Source organism: Myzus persicae, unplaced genomic scaffold (genome assembly GCF_001856785.1).
Source record: "Myzus persicae strain clone G006 unplaced genomic scaffold, MPER_G0061.0, whole genome shotgun sequence".
In the NCBI taxonomy this organism is placed as follows: domain Eukaryota; kingdom Metazoa; phylum Arthropoda; class Insecta; order Hemiptera; family Aphididae; genus Myzus; species Myzus persicae.
In genome coordinates this window covers 185,867-213,628 of record NW_019101438.1, presented here as the reverse complement: position 1 = coordinate 213,628, position 27,762 = coordinate 185,867, and the positions used below count along the sequence as shown (strand labels likewise).

At 27.6% G+C, this 27,762-nt stretch overlaps 2 protein-coding genes across 4 annotated transcripts; both read left to right on the top strand.

The window, feature by feature from the left end:
• The first annotated feature begins 84 nt into the window (after window positions 1–84).
• On the top strand, window positions 85–27,762 carry LOC111029065 (proton-coupled amino acid transporter-like protein CG1139). Of its 3 annotated transcripts, none has more exons than XM_022307902.1 (9): window positions 85–407; window positions 20,473–20,714; window positions 20,794–20,944; window positions 21,924–22,048; window positions 22,310–22,394; window positions 24,194–24,466; window positions 24,552–24,730; window positions 24,811–24,983; window positions 26,397–27,762. In XM_022307902.1, the coding sequence occupies exons 2-9, from the start codon at window positions 20,560–20,562 to the stop codon at window positions 26,714–26,716; spliced, it is 1,461 nt and encodes a 486-aa protein (XP_022163594.1). In that variant the 5' UTR covers window positions 85–407; window positions 20,473–20,559; the 3' UTR covers window positions 26,717–27,762. The 3 variants fall into 3 exon arrangements, with proteins under 3 accessions (XP_022163594.1, XP_022163593.1, XP_022163592.1); XM_022307901.1 differs by lacking the exon at window positions 85–407 and adding an exon at window positions 8,879–9,157; XM_022307900.1 differs by lacking the exon at window positions 85–407 and adding an exon at window positions 17,569–17,802.
• LOC111029081 (EPM2A-interacting protein 1-like) lies at window positions 14,287–14,832 on the top strand. The gene has a single exon (XM_022307928.1). It carries the CDS (start codon window positions 14,287–14,289, stop codon window positions 14,830–14,832), a length of 546 nt encoding a protein of 181 aa, XP_022163620.1.

Here is a 27,762-nt window from a genome sequence, read left to right as displayed (position 1 = left end):
TGTACGTAATACCATGTTATGAATTCAGAATTACGATTAGGTAATGGACTCTGTAGTATGCCCTGTGTGGTGGTAATGTTACCGCCATTATTCGTCGATGTCCGAGATCATTGTCGAGAAGGCATTAATTCAGTCTCAGGTCGTGTACTAGTCACTGTATATTACCCGAACTGAGACGGAGCAATGCTGGTAGTAACTAGTGTGCGATGACAGCAAACAGTTTATCGGATTATTTTTTTTTCGCGGCCCCGGGATCACGATGATCGGTTCTATTGCATTATCATATTATTATAATTATACGAATCGCGAACCCTATGCCCAGAAGTCCGATAGAATATCATTGAGAGTATTTAGATGACTAAATGAAGCTGACAGAAGTTGCCGACCCGTGAATTATTTTGAATAAGGTAATAATTATAACATTATATTAATTTTTCAAATAAAAAGAACGTTACTTCGACGATCGGTAAAGTTCACCGGTCTATTGGAAGGGGTTTCGAGTTTCGACGGGCTTCCGGTACTCCGGTAGCATAGGTATCCATTATTCACTGGCCATTTTCCATTGTTATTATAATATGGCCGCTGGCCATGTAACTATGCCTGCCTACGCGTAGCACCATATATTGTAAATACTAAATAGTACTGTTTACAACCTATGAAATAATACCTACATTCAGTTGGGATTATTAACATTTCTGGTCCTACAAATGTTTAGTTATTAGTTATTACTTTTTATAGATATTAATGTTAGAAAATAGTTATCAATAATAGATATTAAAAATTGCACGGCTGGTTTAAAAAAAATAAGTTCTGACGCAGATTATAGTTTTTTTTTTGTTCTGACTTGGGTGAGGAGAGTGGAAGGGTGTCCAGTACGTTTATAAATACGAGTACGTACCTACGTTGACATGGGAGTTACTTTTAGGTTAGATTGTATAACTACTATAATTATAGAATATAGACTATAGACTATAGTAGTATAGTAGGTTACTCGTGCTCGTAAAAATAACTAAAAGTAATAAATGATAACCACACATGACACACTACACGGATTTAGTTCATTATAATAATTGATATAATTATATTGTACACTTGTAAATATGGGTACTCTGTCCGGTGTTGTAGAAAACACTTCCTAAAAGTATTTGCACATTATAAACCGATTAACCCTCAAAAATATTCACATTTTTTCAACTGTTTTTCCGAGTAGGTGCCTACAGTCTACTCTTAAACATTCTAGAAAAAAAGTATTTAAGATAATAATATTTTGATACCTATCAATATATAAGTAGGTACTTACCTATTTAAATACTTCTACTCAATTAGGTATAGTAATTATACTTACCTACTGTGTACAATGCTCTAAGAACTGACACTTGACCTATAGGTACTAGATAGGTAGGTACATACAATGTGGTACCTACTGACGGCGTAACTAGGACCTTTTTTTGAGGGTGGAGGGCCTCCCGTATGATATATGGATATTTGTCAATAATGAATTGCGGAATAAAAATCCCCTTCCCTAGGAAAATAAATCCCTGACTACAATTTTTCTCACTTACACCTGCAAATTATTGAACAAATATTTTTTTAAACGCTAATTAGTGTAATTAGTAATTACCAACATTAATAATATTTAATTACAAATGTATGATTTTAGTGTAGTAGTATAAACTTAAAATGTAGAAAATATTCAATTTGTATAACTGAGGATTGAAAATTGAAAATATTACGTTTTCTATAATATTTTAACAATAACGTTGTTATTATAAAATTATTAGAAGGTGTATTTTCAACTTTAACTTTTATATATATGTATTCTAAAAAGAATTATTGGAAATTCTATACTTAAAAGTTAAAATATCATAAAATAAAATTAAAAATAATTATCAAACAACAGTTAATGAATGTAGGTATTCAAAGTTAAAAATAAAGCATGAAAAATATTTCGAATGCACCTAATTTTACAAACAATAATAATAATAATAATAAAATAACAAAATAATATTAAATTATATACATTTTCTGTTTGCTGGTTGTAGGTACCGAAACTTCTTTAATCTAAAGTCGTAAGTATTTTTACATTAAATTAATTAAAATATACCTACTCATTAGTCATTAAGCTACTCTAATGGGTGCTCCTAACATGTCGAGAACCATAGCCCTAGATACTATTCTTACCTTTAAATTTAATCATAAGTCATAGGACAAATATTAATATTAAAAATAACTGGGTAAAATTGATCCTTCTGAACGATTCCCATGCTAAGGTTTAGTAAGACGGAGACAACTTACACATGCGTGGTTACAAGTGTATATAATATTATATAACGATTAACATCCTCTTAATATATTAAGCTGTTGTTACGTGAGTTACGATGAGTCGTGGCGTAACGGCTGATAGAAAAATCAGATGGCCCGGTTGGCCATCGGATTAATTTAAGAACTAATTTAAGAACACCCGACTGTGGCGCGTGATCGGCGTGAAAATAAAATTAAAACAAAGATTGATTCACTTGAGTTTCAAAACTATCAATGGAAAAAACTTATAGCGATCGTATTTGATTTATTCGGCATTTCGGTGTCGAGCACGCCAAATCATATTAATTTTTTACTGGTTGAATAATAATTAATTTATTGTTAATAATAACTACTCGGTTTTCACTGTTCGATTAGTGGTGGACTTTCAATTTGCAATACGCGTACCCGACCAAAGGTAAGAGCTAATAAGTAATAATATTGTAGTTTTGTTATCATCAATATAAAATTAATACGAGCGTTTAAATATAGTCTCCCGCGATGTGCGCTGAAGTTTGCTTGAATAATATAATTGCGTAGGTACCTACGACCTACCTATACGGTTATTAGTTATTACTTATTACAAACATGCGACGCATAATACGAGTATAATTTATAAATAAATATGACCGACAAAACCATAATTAGGGTTGGGGGCGTTGATGCTGCTACAAGTTACAACGGGGGGCTGTGGCTCCGGGTACCCATGCAGGGTGGCTGATTATGAGGTGTTGGTTGATTATTTTTAAACGTTCATCGCATTAAACCTTTAAATCGTTTTTTAAACTAACAATTTTTGTGTAGGTAGGTATTTGGTGATTTTTCATTGTTTTCCCCTGGCACCGTATTCGTAAATATGGCCCCGAATCTACATGTAATTTATGCACGTCATGTGTCCTTAATATAGTTAGTCACAAAGCTACCTTTTTGTATAAGTACATCATATTATTATATACATGTGGTACAGTACTCTATACCAGTGATTCCCAAACTATGGGTGCAGGCAACCCAAAAGTGGGCCACGGAAAGTTTTAAAATGTAGGTAGGTACTTTTATTTTTTATAATATAGCATATTATTTAGTATTAGATCACCTACTATACCTATGAAATTCTATTTATATTAAGGAAAGTGTCGTCCTGATTCATAATCAACGCAGATCCGAACCTATTATTGTGATCGACTTGAAATTCTGAGGAAAGATTAATATTATAATTTCACAGTGCACGTAGGTATCAAGGATTTTTCAAAATTTTGATTTTAAGGAGTTGAAATCGGCAAAAATAAGTATACGTGTAAACATACGCGTAAAATATCCCCTATTTTTGTATGGTACGCTCTTAACTCAAGAAGCACCCAACGGATTTTAGTAAAGTTTTCACTAATGAATAGGTCTAGGCTCAGAAAAATGTGAAAATGTATAATTTGTTTTGGAGAAATTAATTGGGTGCCGAAAATAATAACAATATTGTAAATAATTTAACGCCGTGCGTCGTATTGAGTGGAGTCGGGTTCGAACTACGAACGCGTTACTTATTTTTTTTATATTGTTTTACCCTACTTTGTATGGTTTATCGAGGAACAGTAACACTTTAATTTTTTTGCATATTAGTTCTTCTTTTTTTTGTTAGAAATTGTAAACTAAGATTATACTTATTGGATATATTTCTTACGTATAAAATACTCCGGTCACAGTGTTCGTTATTGAACTTCTCTGAAACGGCCTGTCCGATTTTCATGAAATTTGTTGTGTATATTTGGTAGGTCTGAGAATAGGTCATAGGCTATTTTTTAACCCTTAAGTATGAAGGGTGGCCCACCCCAAATATTTTTCTCTATTTTAATCCCTATTTACATTGGTCACGGAATCCCGCTTATCGTTTAAAACAGTAAGTTGCATCTATGATATAAAATAGTTAATTTATTATTTCTTAGTGCACTTTATGTATAAAATAAGAATATAATATTATAATACAGTATTTCCTGTATAACTATTGTACATTTGTTACTTTGGTAAAAATTCAGTTTTTTACTATCTGATTATTGAATTGCTTTATCATTATCCACGAGTGTCGCCAGCGGTGACATAGTGACGATAACGTGTCACCACAACTGTGCCGCACTAGTTATCTTAAGTATAGCGATCAACGGAACAACAACAAAAAATGGCTTTCATTAGTATGTTGTGGGTCGCCAAAATTAAAATTTTTTCAAAATGGGTCGTACCGTAAACAGTTTAGAACCCCTGCTTTTCACCAAAGCTAACTGCAGGAATTGCGGATCACGATCAGTGGCGCGGTGACAAAATTTCTAACCCTGGCGCAAGTAGTAAAAAAAAATATAATATAATATGTTTGTGTAGGAGGTATGATAACACATATTCACATAAAATTAACACGGCTTATGGCATTTCTATAGGCTGGTGCAATTTCATTAGGTAACCACCACCGGTCACCACGATTCTGAACTTACGATCGTTTCAAAAATTCTTGAACTTTTGACGAATTAAATAAGCCTATATTCAGTTTGTGATCATTAGTGGAACATGGCCAAAACGGAGTGGTTACATACAAATCGTCTTGTCATTGTGTTCCTCCGGGGTTGTATGCCTATACCTGTACAGTGTACAGGCTATACTATATGTCTATATACATTTAACCCACTGTGAGCATTTTATTAATGAAAGGGACTGTTAACTGTTATTGCAGTATACATATAGGTAGGTCCACGTGTCTAACATAATGTATATTATTATAATATTTTATAGATTACTTTCATCACAGACTAAAATTTGCTTAAAATATTGTGCAACCCGACTTAATTTAAAAATTATGATTACCACTTTCTACAATAATTTTATATTTTTAAAAATGGGTTTGAACAGGGATCGTGCCTCCCTGCAGTTCTGCTCCCCTTAATTCAGGCTTGAATGTAGGTACTACACTAGTGTATTAGGTATACTTAAATTCGCACAGGGATAGACATAGAAGTGTTGGTCAAAATATAAATCGAGGTCTTGAGTCCTTGAGGACATTTTTATGGAGATTTTTTTTTAAATGAAAGTGAAATGCAGAGATTTGTCAATATTAATTTTAGTTTATCATTGTTTTGCTCATGTGGCCATCCATAAATGTTGCCTGTTTAATCCTAAAGTATAGTTATAATTATTTAAGATAAGATTTCCACTGGTGAGTACTATAGAGGACTATAATATGAGTACGTCATTGACTCGTATGTATAGTGACGTATCTAGACATTTTTTCTGGGTAGGTAGGTCAGATATTTCAATGGAAGGATTACCAATACCTAAATATTTTTATTAAAATTAACAAAATACCGTAAGTGTATATTATACATGCATGTATTTTAAATTGACATGAACAATTTTATTGATCAAAATATGAATTAAACATAAAATAAAATTCTTAACTTCCAAAATGTAGATAATAATGTCAAATAATATTGATAAAAAACATTGTATACATACAAGAGACAACTTTACCAGTTTACCAAATAAAATGAGAAAATGTAGCGTAAATTCGAACTATTTTTTTCATTGATGCAAATTTGTTAATATTACAGCATATGAATTTACTGTTTTTAATTTACACTTATTTCTCTCTCAACAGACAACATAGTTCAAATATTTAGTCTGCGGTTAGTCATCGTTGATCTTAGATACGTAGACTCGTTTCGTTGTTAAAAAACTAATTTCTGCTGAGGCACTATAGATCAAACTGATCACACTCAAATATCAAAAGATTTTCAATTAATTTGGTTAATTCTTCAAATCAAACTTTATATCTTTTACTTCTTGTTACCTACAGTTCAAAAAGATCAGATACAGATAAAAATTGACACGAGAATTATAATTTGGTACCTAATTAATTCATTCGATTGTAGTAAGATGGAAATGTTTCAAGACAATCACAAATTATTTCAAAATCTAAAAATATTGATGAAGTTTGGTCTAGAGCTTCCAAAGTTGAGTGTATTGTATATAATATCATAATTTGTATTGACATTTCGGTTCATTTCGAAAAGTATTATGAATTATTCTTTTTTGTTCTGTTTTTATGTCATCAGGTGAAAAAGTCATTCTTTTACTGGTGGAGATAATTTTATAATAATCTGTCAAAGTACTTGAATTTTTATGTTTAAACGACTCATTTATACGCTATAAAAATTATTTTTGGTGAAAAGTGGATAGACCCGGCCTTCAGTTGTTCGAGGAACATATAGGTAGTAAATATTATGTTACAATTTATATCACTGTAAAGATCGGGAGATAATTCATTGGCTTCCTATATAATATATTTTTACAATCTATTCTACATGTCGATGTTTAAACTATAATTTTTAATTTTATTTTAAATAGTGGTTAGTCAAGTAAATTAATATATGATAAATGATATTGTTCTTGAGGTTAAGTGGTAGTATAGTCAAAGTCGTTAGTGGATAAGTAGTATACCTAATTATTGATTAGTACGTGTATACATATATAGTGTGTTAATATTTAATATTTATTAATTTTATTTGTTATTATCATTACCAGTTTAAGTGTGTTTTTATTATTGCTATTATCTTATTATTTCTATAATTTTCCTACTATATATATACATTTTTTTTAATTGTTAATTTTTACAAATTTTTTTTTTGTCCGCTTAGCTTCAACATATTTTGAATCGCGTTCAATTCGTATATATATATATATATATGTATATAAATAAACAAATAATACTTTAAGTCATAACTCATTATAGATGTCTAGAATTCAGTGATCCTATTCTTTCTAGGATACCGCCCATTTTGGAAAATGTTTAAACTTTGGCGATTTACTACGTATTAATGACCTTTTTTTTTGTTTCGCTGTTAATTGTTATCTTTTTGTTAACTGTTAAACGTTGTCGCGTTTACACCTGTTAGCCCCCCCCCCCAAAAAAAAACCAGCAAATAAACGTTCTTTGCTCCTATGATGACTTAGGAACTAAAATACATTTACCTATAGGTATACTCAAATTAATATTGTACACGGAAATCGGGAAATTACTGTATCATATACTCGTATTTATATAAAAAATTTATATTATAAATTTATAACAAATAAAGATATATTTCAAAACTTTCCTAGACCCATCAAACATATGGTTTCAGGCAACAGTTTTCGAATCTATGGTCTATATTAATAAACGATAATTATTATAGTAATAAATGTAAATTGTTAAATTATGATTAGAAAAATAAATTTTCTTTTTACTTGAAAACATCAATATTGTTAGTACTAGTAATTCGTTTTTATATTACCCACTGTACTATTATACTTTTACTTATTCCGTTAAATGATTCAAATTTTAATTACTATATGTATAAATAGATGTATACATTTGATTTTTCTAAAAACTGACATTTGAAAATAGCTATACATATAGCCATAATATTAAATAGTACCTATATGTGCTCTATCAATTGCTATTAGTTCGCCTTTTGGATTACTACTAATAAAGTAAATTTTACAAACTTAGGTATAGGTACATAAAAACTGTTAATATTTTTATTATTTGCATATTGATAAATTGTTAGTTAATTGTTAGACCCTGTTAAACAATCTCACTGGTCAGCTTTAGTTAAGTCGGTAAATGCTACTTTATTATATTATAAGAAAAAATTATCATTTATGTCTTGTATACATGTTTGCTTTGATTTTATTCTGTGTTTTATTAAATCCTTAATAGAAAGTACGTAGTTATTACTTCAAATCTGATAAAAAAATTAATAAATAATAATATCAACTTAAAACCTTATAATTTTGTCACTTTTATAATTTATTTTAAAATAAATTAGTGTAAGATAAAAAGGCGGGAAAGTGGGTCCCCCCGTTGTATATTAGGTGTATAAATATATGTTAAAAAAAATATTCACTGGTTAAATTCAGGTATATAAAAATCAGAAATGTCAGCCCTCATAAATCGAATGAAATTCTAATATCCATAACGGTTAAAATCAACCACTAAGGTACTAAACATAATCATAAATAATGGTATTAGTGTATAAATTTTCGTTTTATAATACATATTATAGATATAATTACTAAATTATCTATATCTTTCATAAAAGAAACAATACATTTGCACCATAATGCAAATAGGTATTATTGTATAAATGTATTACCCATATAGATTGGAGAGATGCATTGATCTACAATATTTTAAAACGATTATTGTTGTATCTATATTATAATATTTGTTCAAATAAAATTCCACGTATCATGTCAGAAAGGGGGCCACTTAAAAATGAGAAAAAAATGTTTGGTCCGTTGACCCCACCAAACCCCTCCTGAGACTGCCCCTGAATTTAGTTGTTTTTGCTATAAGTAGCTCATAAATCATAGTTTGTGTTCGTACAAACATGTTTAAACGATTATAGTATTATACATAATATAATATACAGCTCGTGATTATCTTAATCCGACCGCCTGACTCTGATTATAATACAACTTTGTAATGCACACACAAGTGTCAAGATAACATCTAATATTACTGATAAATAAAATACACCAGTTATTAGGCAAATATAAAAATTGTTAAACCCACATCGTTGCTATCATTGCTGAACGGACGTCGGACTGCGCACTGACCGATTTTTCATGACCACGTGTACGCATAATATAATAATATTGTGTGTTATAATTTATTCTGCGTGCACGCTCCTTTGTGAATATTGCTTGACAAAATCAAACGACAACGGTTACTGATGTAGTAATAACTATAGACGAGTGACAAAAGCAACAGTAAAATTGTAAACCAAGTTCAACTAACTACTACTTGTTAAACTGCGTTATACCTACTGAATCGGCATTTCGTGTAAGTTAGAATAATTATTTATTTATTTTTATGTAAAACACTTTTGACTAAACCCATATATACTAATAAGTGCTCATTTAAAATAATTGTATTTAACCCTACAACATATTATATACCCGAACATATTACATTGACTATTGATAATATTATCGGTAGACAATGTATGTACCTAATAAATTACTGTTTCGACAAGAAATTAAAAAATATATCTATAATATATACTTTAGAATTTATACAAAAAACCAAATTTGTTTTTGATTAATGTATTGGATATACATAATATAATTTAAAATGTACTGTTACTTAACTTTTGGATTTAGGGACTGCATTTATTAGCTTGAAGGTATACATTGTACATTTGGCGATATTTTTTTAAGAATCTCTACTGATAAAAACTAATGATTGTTATTGTTGAGTACAGATAAAATAATGTACGTACTAATTTATTGTAATTGAGATGGAAACATCATAGGTATCTATAAATAATTCAATTTTTAAGAATAAAAACATTTATACATAAAATATTCAACAAATTATAACCTATCCTTTTCAAATATAATGAACAGTAGGTGGGTATAGCTTTTCGTGACTTTTAATTTTCCATTATGAAAATGTTACTTAAAACGGATAATAGTTATTAGTTTATTATAGTAATATTATTATATTAAAATACGCAATAGCACACTATGGGCTATTTAACATTTCCACGGTCACATATTATATAGAATTCGGAACAGCAATTCAGTTAATTTTGAAGCAAATTACGAATAATTGTTCATTGTATTTTTTTTAAACTTTTTTCAAATTTGTAATTGGTGTGCGTGGTATATTATTACAATACAAAACATTGCATATTATTCCTACTAAATATTATGTATATTTTAAAATATTTGTATTCTGTGGAATGTATATTATATATATATATATTTTTTTAATATTAATTTAGTAAAATAGGTACCTAATATAGTATTTACTGCAGTTTGATCTATTTAGCTGATTCACATATCAGTACCATGGGAATATAATCTTCACAATATTTAGATGCGTAGGTACCTATTTTTCTATCTAGAATATTTTTAAAGCCTTAAGTGCTGAATATTTGATTTAGCAATGGTCTATATTGCACTGTGGCTATGTATGATAATATATGACTGGGATTTTACATATTGGTTAACACCCGGCTATATCCGTCGTACCTATCAAAGAGATGGTTTAATTACAATTTACACGGTGTCCATAAATATCATCCTTGTTATAATTAAAAAAAAATTTTTATTGGTTATTATTACTTATTACAAATTATAACTGTATTATATGTCCACATTTATTTGCTAATCATTATTTTGTTGTAAGTACTAAAATTTTAAAAAAAGCCAGGAAACTCGCTTCTAATGTATACGTAGTTATTGTAAGTTTCAAATGTAAACCTGATATCTATCTCATTGTACTGAGTGACTTGAAACGGTCAACGGATGTTTACATTTTTATTTCAATTATTTCATTCATTTTATACGTAAAACGATTCAAATGAGAATGAGACGAGTCATTACCATAGGTATATTTATAACATAATATAAGTTATAATTTAAAACTAACGTACCGTAGAATGACATGTACGTAATAATAATGATGATGATAATAATAATAATAATAATAATAAAATGATTTATATGGTATAATAATAGCTTAAAATTATTCTAAATATTTTAAAAATTTCATTAAGAAAATGTTAATACACGCAATTTCAGAATTTTTTTACTTTTTAATGTTTCTATGGTTAATATTTTTTGAATTTCAACTTAAAATTTTATTTTTTGTTTATATCCAATATTTTATGTATACTTATTTTTAACATTATTAAATTGGTGTAAAAACAACTTATGTAGAACCTTGTATTAAAGAGCAAACTTTTACCGGGGAGTCGAGAAGCAAAATCTTTATGAACATATAAATTGAACATTTCAAATGTCTATAATAGCTCAAAAAGAAAAACTTTTTTGAAAGTTTTATAATGTTTAAAAACTAAATACTAAATAAATATTTAGTGAACTTTTTAAGTCACAATATTCCTTTCTGAATTTCCAAAAAAAAACTTAAACGATTTTATTGGAAACTGGTGAATTCTCATAATACAATTTCTTCGTTGTTTTTTGTTTGTTTTTTCCTATAATTAAGAAAAAGTACAGAGAATTTCCCACACAAAGAACATACCCATTATACCGATTTTTTTCACCATAAACCATGGTTGTGTGATGTGTGATGACAGACTAAAAAGAAACCATTTCAAACCAATACGTTTCTTGTTTCATCGTATAAAGAATATTCTTAATAATAAATCTATAAATTACAAAAAGAAAATCAATTTTATCAAATTTCATACGGAATAATGCAATAATTTATTAAATTAAAACAAAGTTATATAATATAGTATTGTTCAAAATTAATAAAGTTTGTCACACGGATGTTTATTGTTAAGTAATTTAAAAGGTACACGTGTGTCTTTTAATGGATATACTAAAGTTAGGCGTTTTTTCTCCGACAATAACATGCTTGGTATTGTTCCCTTTGAATTAAATACAAACTACTTTCAATGTAAAAAAAATTCCTTAATTAAATATTGGCATTCAGTGGCTTAACTAATTGAAACATAGGTATACATTTTGATACCAGGAATACCTGGTACCCATGCCCTGTATAGTTATTTGCGTGTAATTCACAGAAATAAAAATGAATCAATACACATAATAATGCAATATATTACAATATATAAAATTAAAAAGTTAAGTCTTAATTATTTAAAAATATAATTGACTTTTTGTCAAAAAACTTGGGAAAATGCCAAATTTATTCTTTGCTTATACTTAACAATAGTTAATATAATATACAGCGTACCTACTTAGAATCAAATAATAATAAGTGTTGGAAATAAACGACATAAATAGATTATATTCTATTGTTATAGATTTATAAATATTATGTTTTGAATTGATTAGTCCTAGACAATCGTTTATCTTTATTGATTCGTGATAATGAAAACCTATATAATTATTTCACAATTAGAGCTCTGAGTAATTTGTGTTGCTAATTCCAAAGTAGACTTATTTATTTTATTATTCACGGATTGGGCCTTTTTTACACAGATATGATAGTTAATCACAACGATAATTTGCTGTAAAAATATTATAGCTCGAAGTAACCTAAAATGATTTAAATGATTATCATCATAATTAAAAGGAAAAATCCGAATAATATAAAACATTGATCTAATGATTTTGAAAATGATGTTATAGAAGAACAATTCTATTTATTTTAATTAATATAAAGTAAGTTAATAATATATAATAAGTTATATTATAATACATTATTTATATTAACTAAAATCTAATTAATGTAAAAAATATGTGAAAATTAGAAAAAAAACTTGGGCTGTTGTATGATCAAGTATACAAATGTATTAAAAATACTAGATCGATAGTTTTTACATTTTCTGGGTAGTAAATATATGATAAAATATGATTTGTGTGGGAATCCCAACATTTTATTTTCAAAATTGTATGGGTTCGTACTTACAATATCACAAAATCAAATTTGATTCTGAGTGATAATATTTAATAACGTATTAATGATCTAAAAAATCATACTAATTCTAAATAATTAAAAATATAGGACATATTTAAATTAAGCGTTTTATAAAACACACTAAATTTAATATTAAATTTGAAATCAACTGTGACGAGATAAACTTATTATACTTATAAAAAATAAATTAAACAGGATGAGCCAATAATAATTATTTAACTGATTCTATTATTCCCCAATAAAAAAAATGTGTACCCATTTGATTGAGTAAGTAAAATTTATCCTTCGCAATAATAATAAAAAATAAAATCGTCTGGATTTTTTTACGGCAATGGGTACTCTATCATGTGGGTCAGTTTATTAAAAACACGCGTATCTCTTCGTGGAACTTTGAAGTAATGTGTATCGTCGGTTTCGTTAATGTTTTGTTATTCAATTTTAGTTCCCTATAAAGTTATACTATTATGTTGCCAAACATTTTGTTCAAATATTTAATTGGTATTGTATTGTCCGTAATATTTATAATGCATACTTGTGTTTATATATTGTATAGTATCGTGATATTTGCAGCCCGGGGTCGAAGTAATGCGAAAGTAGTTTCGTCTTCGGTTCTAGGTTTTAAAAAAAAGGTATCATGATAAGTATGATGTTAACTTTTTGTCTACAAAAACATTTAGTTAATTTATTAAAAAAAAAAATGTTGTACAGAAATGTTGACTGATAAAGTTATAACTTGTAGGGGTTAGAAGTTAGCTTAAGACATTATTGGACAGACTATAATTTTATATATATCTAAAAAGTCACAGAGATGGATTTTACGTTTCAATTTTGACTAATGGTTATTCTGCGGTTTAAGTTGAATATGATAAAATACAATGATTGGAATTGAATAAAATAAAATAATAAAATACAATTAAGTCTGTAACATTGGATTTGGAACAAAAAACTTCACGAATAAATCATCCAATCACCTCGGAATCATCATAAACCAAAGACTAAACTAGACAGAACATATAAAGACAAATAGAAAAAACCAACTCTAGACGCCCACTACGTCCATTAATAAAATTCAAAACGAGCCTCAAGAACAAATCATTAGTTGCGACGAATCAATCAAAAGGACACTATGGCCTTACCTCGAAATCAAATATCTGTTAAATCAAAGTAAAGGTTCTAACCCGCCGTTGCCATTTACGCATCACTATTGCTAATTTTGATTATTTTTACAAGACAGTTGTGCATCGTTCAATTTTTGATTATACATTGTTCGCGCATCAGCCGTTTAAAATGTTGCTCATCATTTGCGCATCAATATTATTGAACAATAGAACTGAAAAAGGTGTATACCAAAAATCTTAAGTGGTTTTCTAACTTTAATCTTGAATTGTACACATTTCTAAGTTAAAATTGTTAAACACCTAGTATTGTATAGGTGTTTCTGTTTTAAAATATATTTTTTCCTTGGTAATATTGTGTAACTTGACTACATTCAAAAACATTGGCTTAAATATACCACCGGTGAAATTAACAGGTTTCACTTTGTAACAATAATGGGACATTTAAATATACCAAATATTGACTTACCTATATATTATATTCCGTGTTGTGAAGTTATAAAACAAGAATTTGATAATGAATTTAATTTTGAACATTGCATTACCCACATTGATGAATTAATTGTAGAGTTCAAAAGACGATTTGAAGAAATTGAACTTATGCGTCCTCAAATAAATTTATTTAATAATCCTATGGCAGTTGAAATTGAAAAGCAAGATCCTTCACTTCAATTAGAATTATGTGAGTTACAAACAGATCCATTTTTATCTGCAAAAGAGATTGATGTGTCATTTTGGAAAACATTACCAGTTGAAAAATATCCAATTCTAAGAGATTTCGCATTAAAAATGTTATCTATGTTTGGAACCACATACATATGCGAATGTACATTTTCGAACTTGAAACATATTAAATCGAAGGAAAGAAATCGTTTAACAGATGAAACCTTGGGACATTTACTAAGAGTTTCAACTACAGAAATAGAAGTGGATTTTACTAAATTGTCTATTGAAAAACCTCATCCTCAAGTATCACATTAAATAATAATTGTAAATATAAATAAATAAAGATGAAAAATAAAATTTTAATTTTTTTTTGCTTTCTCCTATGCACTGCGGCCCGCTAGATTTTAAAGTATTTAAAAGTGGCCCGCTAGTTACTTTGAGTTGCCCATCCCTGCTATATAATATTATTTTTAGTGCTTGTTAATTGTACCTAATTCAAAATGCGAATGAATTACTTATATTTATATTAGTAGTAATATTCATTGAATAGTTTCTTAGTTATAAAAATGTTGGACAAGTACCTATAATAGTCTTTAAAAATGGTTTTGCATTATTTTATAAAATGTATTAAAACTTATAATACACGATTATTTGTACATCTACTTGTATTTTTTTATTTGAGTTTTAATTAATAATATATCTCATATTTTGCGCAAATCAGCTCTGTATCAAGAAAAAATTTCACCCAATCAGCCTTAATGTTAAATAATATATTATGGTTTTTGCTCACAATTCGAAAACACCGGTTTTATTATATACGACTATAAGACATAGTCGAAGGGGATAGGAATATTCAATAAATATTTATTGCACTACCTATAAGTAAATTATTTTTCTGTTAGTAATATGTAGTATGTAGAACACTTAAATTTATTTTTGAGAAAAACATCACATAATATTATATTGTATTACTAATTATTTTAATACCTTTTAGTTAAGTATTAGGTATTCATATTATAATTGTAATGACTAACGAATACGTTTTATATTACTTTTAATTCAATACTGCAAGTACAAGGTTCAATAGTGTTCATAGATTGATAGATTCATACTATATGAATTATAATAATAGCTTACAATTAGTCTGAATAATTCGAAATGTCATTGTGTACTGATAAAAATAATACAAGTACCTACCTACCCATTAGTGGAATGTTTCAAGTTTATACGACTATATATTTTTTTAATAACAGCAAAATTGAAAATCATTAAAATCTTTAATCGATCATAAAATATGGCTAAACTTATTTAAAAATTAAAAATAAAAACTCATTAGCGATCTTGTTTTAAATTGTCAAGCCATGGATATTAAAATTTAAAGTTGTTCTTAGGTATACGTATTTTTAACTTCAAAATAATTCAAGAAATATTTGACGATTTTCTAATCAAACTATTTGAATATTAATGTGAAAATTTCAAGTATCTACCATTATTTATTTTTAAGTTATAACAAAAAAAAAAAAAAATTAAAAACTGATTTTTCGTAAATATTAGTTTTTTCCTTAATATTTTATTTTGAAAAAGTACAGTAAATTACATACTTTTGACGTCTCAAAAAAAGAATGACCTAATTCGGCACCAAAAATCAACCTCAATGTTGAAAATCAAAGCAAAAAATGCACACATCCTATTACTATAAAACCAATACCTAGGTACCTATCTTACTATTGCTCCGCTCAGAATCGAAAATGGTGTTATAATGTGGCAGTAGTATTTATTTGACCATTTCGGACTACACAATACAACTTGATAATTATCTGCATTAGATATTCATACAAGTATTTAACTAGAGTCAATTAGTAATTACCAATAGTTGTAAAAAATTATACTATGAACTTTGTTCACTCGAGATAAGATGTAATCTAATTTTAGAATTTTGATTATTTATTATAAGAAAACATTTCCATTCATAGCAGAAACGGAAAATATGATATTTTGTAGTTCAGGTCCAAAAGACAGAAATATGTAGTAAAATATCAGTGACAAGTTTTTACAATACTATTGTAGGCACCTATATATTCCACAAATATTATATGTCTACCTATGTATTATATGGTAGGTATTGGTATCTAATTGACCCTGCACACGAGTATTAGAACATCTATAGTGTGTTTACAAATATATAGTCGTATTAGTTTATAATGTTTTGAATATATAAATAATTTATATTTTTAATATTTTATACTGACGTTTTTATTGTGTAAATTATTTTAAATAATTAAATAGGTAAGAAAATATCAATAAACTTTAATTTAATGAAAACTAAAACATTGATAACTTATATGAAATACAATTTTTTCTTTTTCTTTCAATTTTGAAACTCAATATAAAGTTATTAAGTAAGGAATTAACAATGTTATATAGTTCTTGAGGCAATATATCTGTATAACTGTATATTGGGTTATTTCGATTTACAAGTTACGATAAATAAAAGTATCTATATGTCTATATGGCCTAGATGTTTCAATAGAATTCGTATTACATTTTTAAATCGCCAAAAAATATATTTGTTTTGCTATGTTAAATGAACGGCAAAAAAACAAATAAATAAAACCAAATAAACTACTTTCGCCTATAATTGGGGATCGCACTATATTGTATATAAATAAAATCTAAATTCAATGCAATAAAAATCATTCGGCTGACATTTATTGTTATTAATTCTCATAATTCTAATTTTTCAAATAACACATTAACATCATTTTAGTGCGATCGTACCTATAATAATATTTAAATCATTAAATACCGTAGAGCCCATAGCGCTTACACTAATAACTAAAACACTAATTTATACAGCTAAATTTTAGTAAAATAAATCGGTATTCGTTATACTTGTGAGTTATCTATAAACCTTGTGCATTTTCAAGTAGCTCTTTATAAAAATAATTGATTTTTCAATTAGATTGTACGAAAAATTAAAGAGGTAGGTTTTATCAAGGTGATACGAGGAGCGATATTGTTCGTTAATATTAATTTTACCTACTATTTCTGTATAGTCGATTGTTTGCTTTAAATCTAAATGGAGGGTCACGTTAGTTCATAACTAGACGCTATTTGATTCGGTAGTTCGTTGAAGTTTGGTTTCCCAGGAAGGTTTTTATTTAAATTTCTTTTATCATACGGGATATTTTACTTGGAATAATCATGTTACCCGCAGAAGAGATTACTTCATCAATAAATGGGAATGACGTTTTAAAATTAATGGCTTCTACCGATCTAAAAGCAGTAAGGATTTAAGTTTAAATTTTGAACAAATATTTATTTAAAAAAAACAAAGTTTAAATTAGCTTATGATTGTACATGCATTTGTACAAACATCTTGTTTAAACGTATAACTATGACTAACTACCATGAATTATATTATATTAATTAAGACAAATTAAAAACTGTTGAATATCTGAATAATATAATAAATTGTTAGGTACCTACTGGTATTCACTTTCAGTTATTTAGGAAGTACAATATTATTTACCTTAGGTGTAGATATTATGTATATATATTATGATTTATGAGTAATTTTAATATTTCCGTCCAAAGTTTATTGTTATGTGTAGATGCGATTCAACGATGAGCATTACAAATGCGTTACATCTTACATATATACAATTTATGTAATAATTATTATTTACATATTATACATCCATCATAGGAATATAAATTTTTATCAATATACATTAATACAATTTAAATGTATATATATTTAAACTTAAAAGTTTTAGAATTTCCGAGTTCTTTAGTTCTTTACGTAAGTAATGTTAAAAAGTTATTTTTACTGTATTAAATAGGTAAATCATAATTTCCAGATGTTGTACTCAATTGTTTAAGGTTATAATTATTATACTTAATTCGCAATAAAAATAATAGACATTCATCACATAATATTATACAAAAATCTATTTATTATCAATGGCCAATTCATATAAATTAAAAATAATTATAATGTATAATTTGATAACAAAATTGAATGGTATTGTAACTACTAACTATATATAGCTAGTCAAATTGAATGCTTACTCATATTATGGCCTTAGAAGTCAGAAGTTATAATTGTAAGTCGCGACACTGACGAACATTTAAATTTGATTGCCTTTTTACTAATTGATATACGTTGGGTAGAAATGTATTTTAGGCTTTAGAATTAGTGCCTGTAGCATTCTTGCATCTTGAATAAAGCATATTATCTAGCACTTGGATGGAACAATATGACTTATTATTTAATATATTTACTAGTAGCTTTTACAATACACACTTACACACGCTCACATAAGACTTTTGTCTTTATTATCTGTGCTATCCACTTAGTAATGTAGATAGATATACTTAAAATATTTTGATTTAGTAGCTTAATTTCCATTGTAAATATAAATAACAAGTGTTAATACAAATGTAGATAAGAATTGCCTAAGATTGGAAGTTAAAAGATACAATATTGGTATATAATAGTTTAAGTTATACATACATATTATGCAGAAGTTGCATATTATTGCACACTGCACAATGTATAATGTCTCGTTATAGTGTGTACTCTGTATCTCTATCGACACATTTTATACTTCTTATATACAGGGTGTAACAGAAATACCCGCCTAATATAAAATGAAAAATGCATACAAGTTAAACGTATGAAAAAATTATGAAAGTAAATGGGTACTAAATAATTTATGATTTACTTATGTCTGATTCTCGGAAATAATATTTTGAAAAAAATTATGTATTTAAATTCGAATAAATTTACTCCAAAAAAATATTGATATTCTAAAGAATTGTAGAAAATAAACTATTTGACTTAAAATTTAAATAAACATTTTTACCTTTAATATTTTTCTAAAAATTATATTCACAAATTGATTATTTTGAATTTTCCCGAATAAAATTTAGTAAATTAAAAAAAAATCAGTATTGAATTAAAAAAAAAAAATTATATTTACTGCACTTGTAATGCAAGTAAATAAATTATATAAAAATTGTTTTTTTTTTTTAAATTTTTTATAGAACTAAAGTTATTTCATTTATCAGATCCGCATTCTGTTACACCTATACACAACATACTAGATAATAACCATTGATTATAAATACTGGGAATCTAGTACAGTACCTAGTGGCTAGTATAAACTATAAATATTAGTGTAGTACTAAAATAGAAGTATAGAATATAATTATAAACATTAGTATTAAGACACGTATATTTTGTATTTTTGTGATGTATCCACCAAGCAGGTTGTGAATGTAGTTTTTTGTTAAAAAATATGCATTTAATATCATATAGGTAGGTAGTAATCCACAAGTGGAAATAGATTGTAGTACCATGGTAAATATTTTTGGAATGATTATATTGTAATAAGAATTTTTTTAATTTATAACTAAAAATTAACCATGGATTTACCAACGTTATTTTGGATCTTAGTCTATTAATCAGTAATAATCTTCCTACACTAAATGAGTCTACATAGTTGTTTCTCGTCAGAGTCTTGGATTTTATTATAATAGTTTAACCACTAACAATACAATTTAATAAAAAGCATTCACGATCTATCATCGATAAAATTGCGGTGTCGATTTGTACCTATATTATATAATTTATACAGTTTAAGTATAGTACTTATTTTAATCTGTATTAATTAATATTGATAAATGCGGATATTGTATGAAAATAATGTGGTTGCCGTGTATAGTTTAACTGCGATTATAATATTTAATTATCATTTTATAGTACAGATTCTTAAATAGACGTTCATCCTTAAGCCTTAACTGCAATGTTATAATAATCATTTTAATCTTTTTAAAAGCAACAATGTATAAAAATTGTAATATTTTATGCAGTACAAGTTTAGGTTAATAATCATATGTATAGAATTTAAATTAATCATTTGCTTATTCGTTTACTTGTATACGTAGGCTGAACTTCTTGAGACTGCAAGTGACAAATTATCCGAAAAATCAAGATCACCTAAATCCGCAGACGACGAGACTTCGTCGCTCTTAATGGTTGAGAACGGTAATATGGCTAAAGAGAAATGGAAGTCGGATTGTGTAAATATTCGGTCAAATGGCAAAACTGAACAGACAAAAAGAGAAAATGCCGAACACAGACTTAGTATATTGTCTTTAGTCTATAATCCAACTGCCCATCCGACTTCGTAAGTGCAATAAACTATATAATACGTTTCTTGATAAAGTTATATAATAATTTTATACAAAATTTGAAAATCTTTTCAGTTATTTAGATACACTGATAAACATGTTGAAAGGAAACGTTGGATGTGGAATTTTAGCTATGGGAGACGCATTTAAAAACGGAGGATTATTTTTGTCGCCAGTTTTAACATTTTTCATTGGAATTATTTGTGTTTACAATCAACACGTATTAGTAAGCTATCATTATACAATTATTTCATTCAACAATGGGATTTCAGGTTTTTTATACTTATGGTTCTAAGTGCAAGCAATAACTATATAGTTACAAACATTAGCTACTTCGTAATTTATTTAGTTGCTTTTATTCCATTATAGTAGTTTGTATAACTACATATTAACGAAATCTTCTTTGAACTAATTTATAAGACGTATTGCCTATTAATTTATTATTTAAAATCTAATTCCATAAAATTAATATTTTTTTCAAATTTCCCATTTAACTTAAATTATGATAAATGATTAATGTTTATTCAGGATATTAAAAATAAGAGTAGTAAAACCATTTTATAATGCAAAACCTAATGGGTTATCGGTTTGATAAAATATTAATACACTCCTTATTTATTCGCAATCTTAAGACTTCCTGGTCGCTTTTTAGATTTTAAAGAATCATCAAATGTTGAAAAATATTTTTAAAAACGATCTTAAAATATCATTTTATTAACTGTGTAATATTTTATTTTAAAAAAATGTTTCCGTATTGCATATAACAAAATGTTAATGTATTAATATGAATTGAGTATCAAAATTTTAAAATAATCAGAGCTCCCATATGGGCGTATCTATAGGTACGTATATTTTAAACCTATTATGGGATAAGATTCTTGGTATATTAAGTAATGATTCATTCAAATTTAGATTTCCATCAATTGATTCAAAAAAATCATGATCACAATTTACAATAAAAAAAGATGGATCTTATTTGAAAAACGAATTTTGTATTAAAAAAGGATGTGCCTATCCCTTAAAAGGCATAGCGAATGGAAGTATTCAAAAATATTGTCTCGCAGTACCAATACTAAAAATTCCATAAATCGTAATTTGAATAAATACATGGTTAAAATAAAAAGGCGAAATGATGATCCCTGTATAGGACTAACTAGCAACTATATAAAAATATTATATAAGAATAAAAATATTTTTATTTTTAGGTGCAGTGTTCAAAAAGTGTTAAACAAAAACTTAAATTACAACATAATCCACAATTTGCTGAGACAGTAGAATTATCTTTTCAAAGTGGACCACAACGATTTCAAAGTTACTCAGTTTTTTTTCGGTGAGTGGTTATCAGTTTTAACTAATATAATTAATCATAGTCTTAGTTAAATCATATAAAACACAGAATATTAATAAAAATTATTTTTAATTGATATTCGTCAATGGTTCTCTTATGAAAGAATTACTTTCAACATAAAATAATGTTGAAATTTAAACATGTTCTTATAAAGTGGAAAAGTTCTATGGTTATATGAATATAATATATATTTATTAGTAGTATATTTACTAATTACTAAAATATTTTTGTTTTGTTGTACAGGAATAGTGTGAATAGTTTTATAGTAATCACTCAGTTGGGATTTTGTTGTGTTTATATTCTTTTTGTATCAAAATCCATTCAGCAGGTAAGGTCAATTATTGTGTCTTAAGTGTGTTTTTATTGTACCATAATTATATTGTATTTAAATGTGAGGATATTGTATTATTCTCAAGGAAATGATAATATTAAACGAGTAAATGCATGATGATTTATATTGTGTAAGGTTAATAACTAACAAGTAATTGGGTGACAACATTTCTTTACTGTTGGTTTTCAACGATAAAATAAAACCTAGAAAAATTTAATCAATGATAAATCTGTACTTCGTTAATTCATCATAATTTATAAGTTATAACTATGAACTGTATAACTGTACATGCCTTTAAACAATTCAAATTAAAAATAATTATGACTAGTATATTAGCCTTTTGGTGTTATTGAACACCACATAATTATATTTTCAAGAAAATGAATTGAGCTTTAAATTAGATTTAAAAATACATATTTATGCGAATTTATGTACTACGCAAGCCAGAGTCAAATGAATTATTACTAATTAGGATATCGTATCAAATTGCTTTTATTTTTACAATTATAGATAATTTATTACTATGATTTGTTTAATGTTATTAATTAATTATAACTGTGTAACAAGCACTAAAGGTATATAGGTACTACTTAAAACCAAAATAGAAAATAGATTAAAATATTCTTACATAAAATGTATTATGCATATTTAGGTACTCTATAACCTGTAATTTTTATATCTAGATGAGTTAAATTAATTTAAATTTGAATTAAAAAAAAAATTACTGTAAATTATTTATTTCTAACTATTTACATGAAGAAATATAAAGTTAAATGTTGTAGTAAGATAATAAAAATAATATTTGTCATAGTAATACATTTATTTTGATCAGAGGCGTACCTAGAATTTTTTTTCGGGGGTGGTTTCTATCTCCAGACCTAGCCAGACCTAATCAAGCTCCAAATATATATTATATTATGGTCAACTTTTATTAATAATTATTTTTATTTTTCGGGGATGGGGGGGGGGGGTTGACATCCCCAGGCATGCCCCTGATTTTGATAATTTTGCTGTTAGAAATTGTGAGATCTCAAGAAGATGTCTAATCCGAATGTGATAATATGTGTCTTAGAGTTAACATATAACATAATTAAAAAATGTACGTTCAGCTGAACCAATTATGTGTTTTTAGCTTTCATGTAATATTGAAAGTCGAATTTAATGGTAAGATGTCTGTGTTAGCAAGTTGAATTTTTAATTTTTATGATCTTTAGTTATATTTTTAAATTGAGCATGAATATGTAAATATTGCAATTTTAAATGGTTATAACTCGATTAAAAATCAAAATACCGCACAAAACCTATTCTCAAATACAGATAATTTTCTTACTTTTGAGTTTTAGTTTTGATAATAGGTCAATTAACTTTAATATTAAGGCTAACAATACACAAAATTGGTTCTGTCAAACGCAACTGTAGTATGTTATACGTTTGAAAGATAATGACAACACGAGTGTGACGTCCTCTTAAGTTCTATGATAATTACCATTTACCAAACCATGTTATTCTTAAATACCTACCTATAATCTATACCAAAAAAAAGGTATTTACATTATACTATTAAATCAATTGAATATTTAGTAATGTAGCATAGTATAAGCTACAGATAAATAAACATTTAAACTATTAGTAAGCACCAAACTGTTTTTTTTAAAAATTTATTTATACATTAAACTATAGTTTCTTTATTACTTAATAGATCAATAGCTAACCATAATATTGAAGACACTGAATATAAATTATTAATACTCTGGTATCAGTTTAAAAAATAAACGTTACTTACAATGTGTTTTTAGGTGTTGAGCTGGTATAACATTCAATTAGATGTGCACCTCAGTATATTAATATCGATGGTGCCTATAATGATTTCATCGCTCATCAGAAGTTTAAAATTCATCGCCCGGTTGTCTGCAATAGCAAATATGTGTATGCTTGTGGGTCTGGTTGTAATTCTGTACTATTGTACCATTGATTTACCCCCATTGTCTTCAAGGTCCGCTATTGCCCATTGGACGACAATACCTTTATTTTTCGGTACCAGTATTTTTTCATTCGAAGGAATTAGCTTGGTAAATTTGGTCCTAGTATAATTTGATATTAAACTATATGTATTTTTTTTTGTTTTATCTATATATTTTGACGTTCATGCTTCAGGTCTTACCTTTAGAACAAGAAATGAAAAAGCCAAAACAGTTTTCGACTGCTTTCGGAGTACTAAACGTGGGCATGGTTATCGTTACGAGTCTTATAGTTCTTACCGGTTTTATGGGGTATTTAAGATTTGGAGACGCAGTGCGAGGCAGCCTTACATTAAACTTGCCAGAAGAATTTTTGTTAGTATTTTACACGATTTTATTACAATTATATTTGTTACATAATTATAGGTATATGGGTAACACATTATATTTTACAGGCTATCTAAAGTCGTCATTTCGAGTATGATGTTTGGTATCATATGCACTTATACATTGCAATTCTACGTACCCGTGGAAATCTTATGGCCGAAAGTCGAACAAAAATTTGGGCCTTTCAGATCACCTTTACTGTGGGATACGGGTTTACGTGTAATACTGGTGCTCATCACATGTTAGTACCTAAATATTAATGATTATTATTTATTTACATTTTTAAACGAGGCTTAATACTTCATAATACTTTAATATTATACACGATACTCGCATACCGATTTTTACGTCTTGACATTGCCATTGGCGTGAATGAAAATCATTCCTAGCTTACGTGTCAGATTATAATACGAAAACGTCTAGTTCGCGTGTTTCAACTCTTATATGATGACGTGTCATTCAAGTCGTGGATTTACTCGAATTTTATGTCAACATATTATTTTTAGTCTCACTTGAAATATTCTGCCTAGTAGGTACCTACTTGTAAATTGTGAGTGCTTGGCAGAGCACATGTACATGGTGACTTATTGAATTCTACTTATTTCTATAACATCATAATGACCATATCCAGTAATAAGTTATATTAAGCACATGGGTAATACCTGAAGTGTGCAGAATAAATTTTAGTGTTTGCTGACGGTATCTTTTGTATTCTAGAGGAAAGAAAGTATTACTTGATATTTTAAGTGCATTTACCCTTAACAAAACAATAAATTGTTGATCTAAGATGACAAAATGTAATGAGGTGGTGTGAGAAAATGGAGAAAAGCCTCGTGGCTTTAATAGGTAGGTAAATACAATATCTTCATTTTATATAAATCGCATCAGTTATTGTAACTAGGGCTTGGTGGTATTTCAAATTTTGATACCAGTATCAACGGCTTAACCGGTAGTGTACGGTATTTTAGACAACTCCCGAGACATGGTATTTTTGGTAATTAGGTGCCCTACCAAGATACAGTATTTTCGGCCAGCTAGAAATAGTGTTTCCAAACTCTCGAAAATTGAATACTCATTTTAAATTTTAAATGAATGAAAGAATCACTCTAAAACGTCCCGTCCCCTCACCATAAATACTTTGTCAAATGTACAATCATTTATAGCTATGAATTAGTGCAGTTAAAGTCTAAAAAGATAAACTGTTTTTTTTTAAAATAAGGTTGCAAAATTGTGCAATAATACAATTTTTGGTCGATATTTTTGGAGTATTTTAGATATATTTATTTATTGTTTAAATATAAGTGTCTACATTTTTTATTTGAAAATAGTTTTGAACATTAGTTTTACATAATTTGATGTCGTTTCATACAATATTTTTTGAAAATTGGATTTTGTTTACGATTTTTTAATGAAAAAATATATATTTCAAATTCCTGAGTAGAATATATTTTGAGTAGGTATTATAAAACATAAAAATATAATTTTGATCGAGTAAAGTTGATTATATAGTGCGTAATTACTATAAAGATTATAGGTAACTAAGTTTAGAAGCACTAATATATATAGCACTCGAGTCTTAAGACCCGAATTACCTAATAACATAGGTACACAATATTTTTTGAATAACACGTGTGAGTGACATTGCGTGTTTCAGTCGTTGCGGCTGACGTGATACCACACCTAAGCTTGTTCATATCTATGATGGGTGCCGTCGCCAGTACGTTCCTAGCGCTGATATTCCCGCCACTGTGCCACATGGCTGTTACCAGTGCCGACGACGGCGGTAACGGTTACGGCTTGTTCAACTGGCGGTTGGTGATGAACTGCGTCACGCTGGTGTTGGGCGCTCTCGGATTCGTTACCGGTACGTACGCGAGCGTCTACGAGATATTTGGTGCGTTCCAAAAAGTTTCGGTCATTGCCGCCGTCACCAATACCACAGCCAATAACTACACTGTACCGGGAGTACACTGACCATCCACCCACATCAGCGGCGTTGTGCGGACGTTGTCGTCGACATCATTCGCACACTCCCGTATACCCACCCATCCATCTCTACGATCATTATACCTCGCGCGGAAGCTCAAATATTATAGTATATTTAAGCTTCGGATGCTAAATCGCGTACGCGTATAATAATATTATACAAGTAGTTAGTAGGTATATAATTATTATATGATATGAGACGTGGATATTTAATACATCTATTATATTTATTATAATTTATATTTTAAATTGTACCTAATATAGAATCCCCTAAAATCCAGGGTTGGCTTTTCTATACAAAATCGTATTGAACATGGTTCATAAAAACAATTTTTTTAAACCTACGTTTTAAAATAGGTTTTAAAAAAGAATTAAAAAACATTCTTTGAATCTTAATATAATAACAATTCTATGTGAAATAAAAAATACATATTATATTATGTGTATCAAATATCAATAAATATAGACTTATATAGGAGTCAATTCATAGATATCACTAACCGAATTTGTAAAAGGACTTCTACAATAAATTTACATATACATTTTACAAATTTACATAATATAAATATATAATAGTATAAGAAGTATTATGACGTATAGTTACGTATTTTTCAATTTAATAATATTACCATACTTGATTGTTTTTTCCTTTTTTACACTGTTTTCTACAATTTTTTTTTAAGTTAATATTATATATTATTTTGTAATTATATGCTCACGTTTTGACAGCAACACAGACTATTTTACACAAATAATTGTAATACATATTACTATTAGATACATATTATACACAGTCGAATCCAAGGTTTACGTTCTATATACAAATTAGTCATTGCTTATATTATAATATTATATATATTTACAAATATTTTTATTTTTATTTTTAACTGTATTATACATTTTATTTTATTTAATAGGCTTAAAACTAAGAACATAGCTGTATAGTATTATAATTTAGAAGTTACTTTGCAGTTTACATGTGTAAAACTTACTTGTAATGTAAAGTAAGTTGATTTATTTTATACATAAATTAA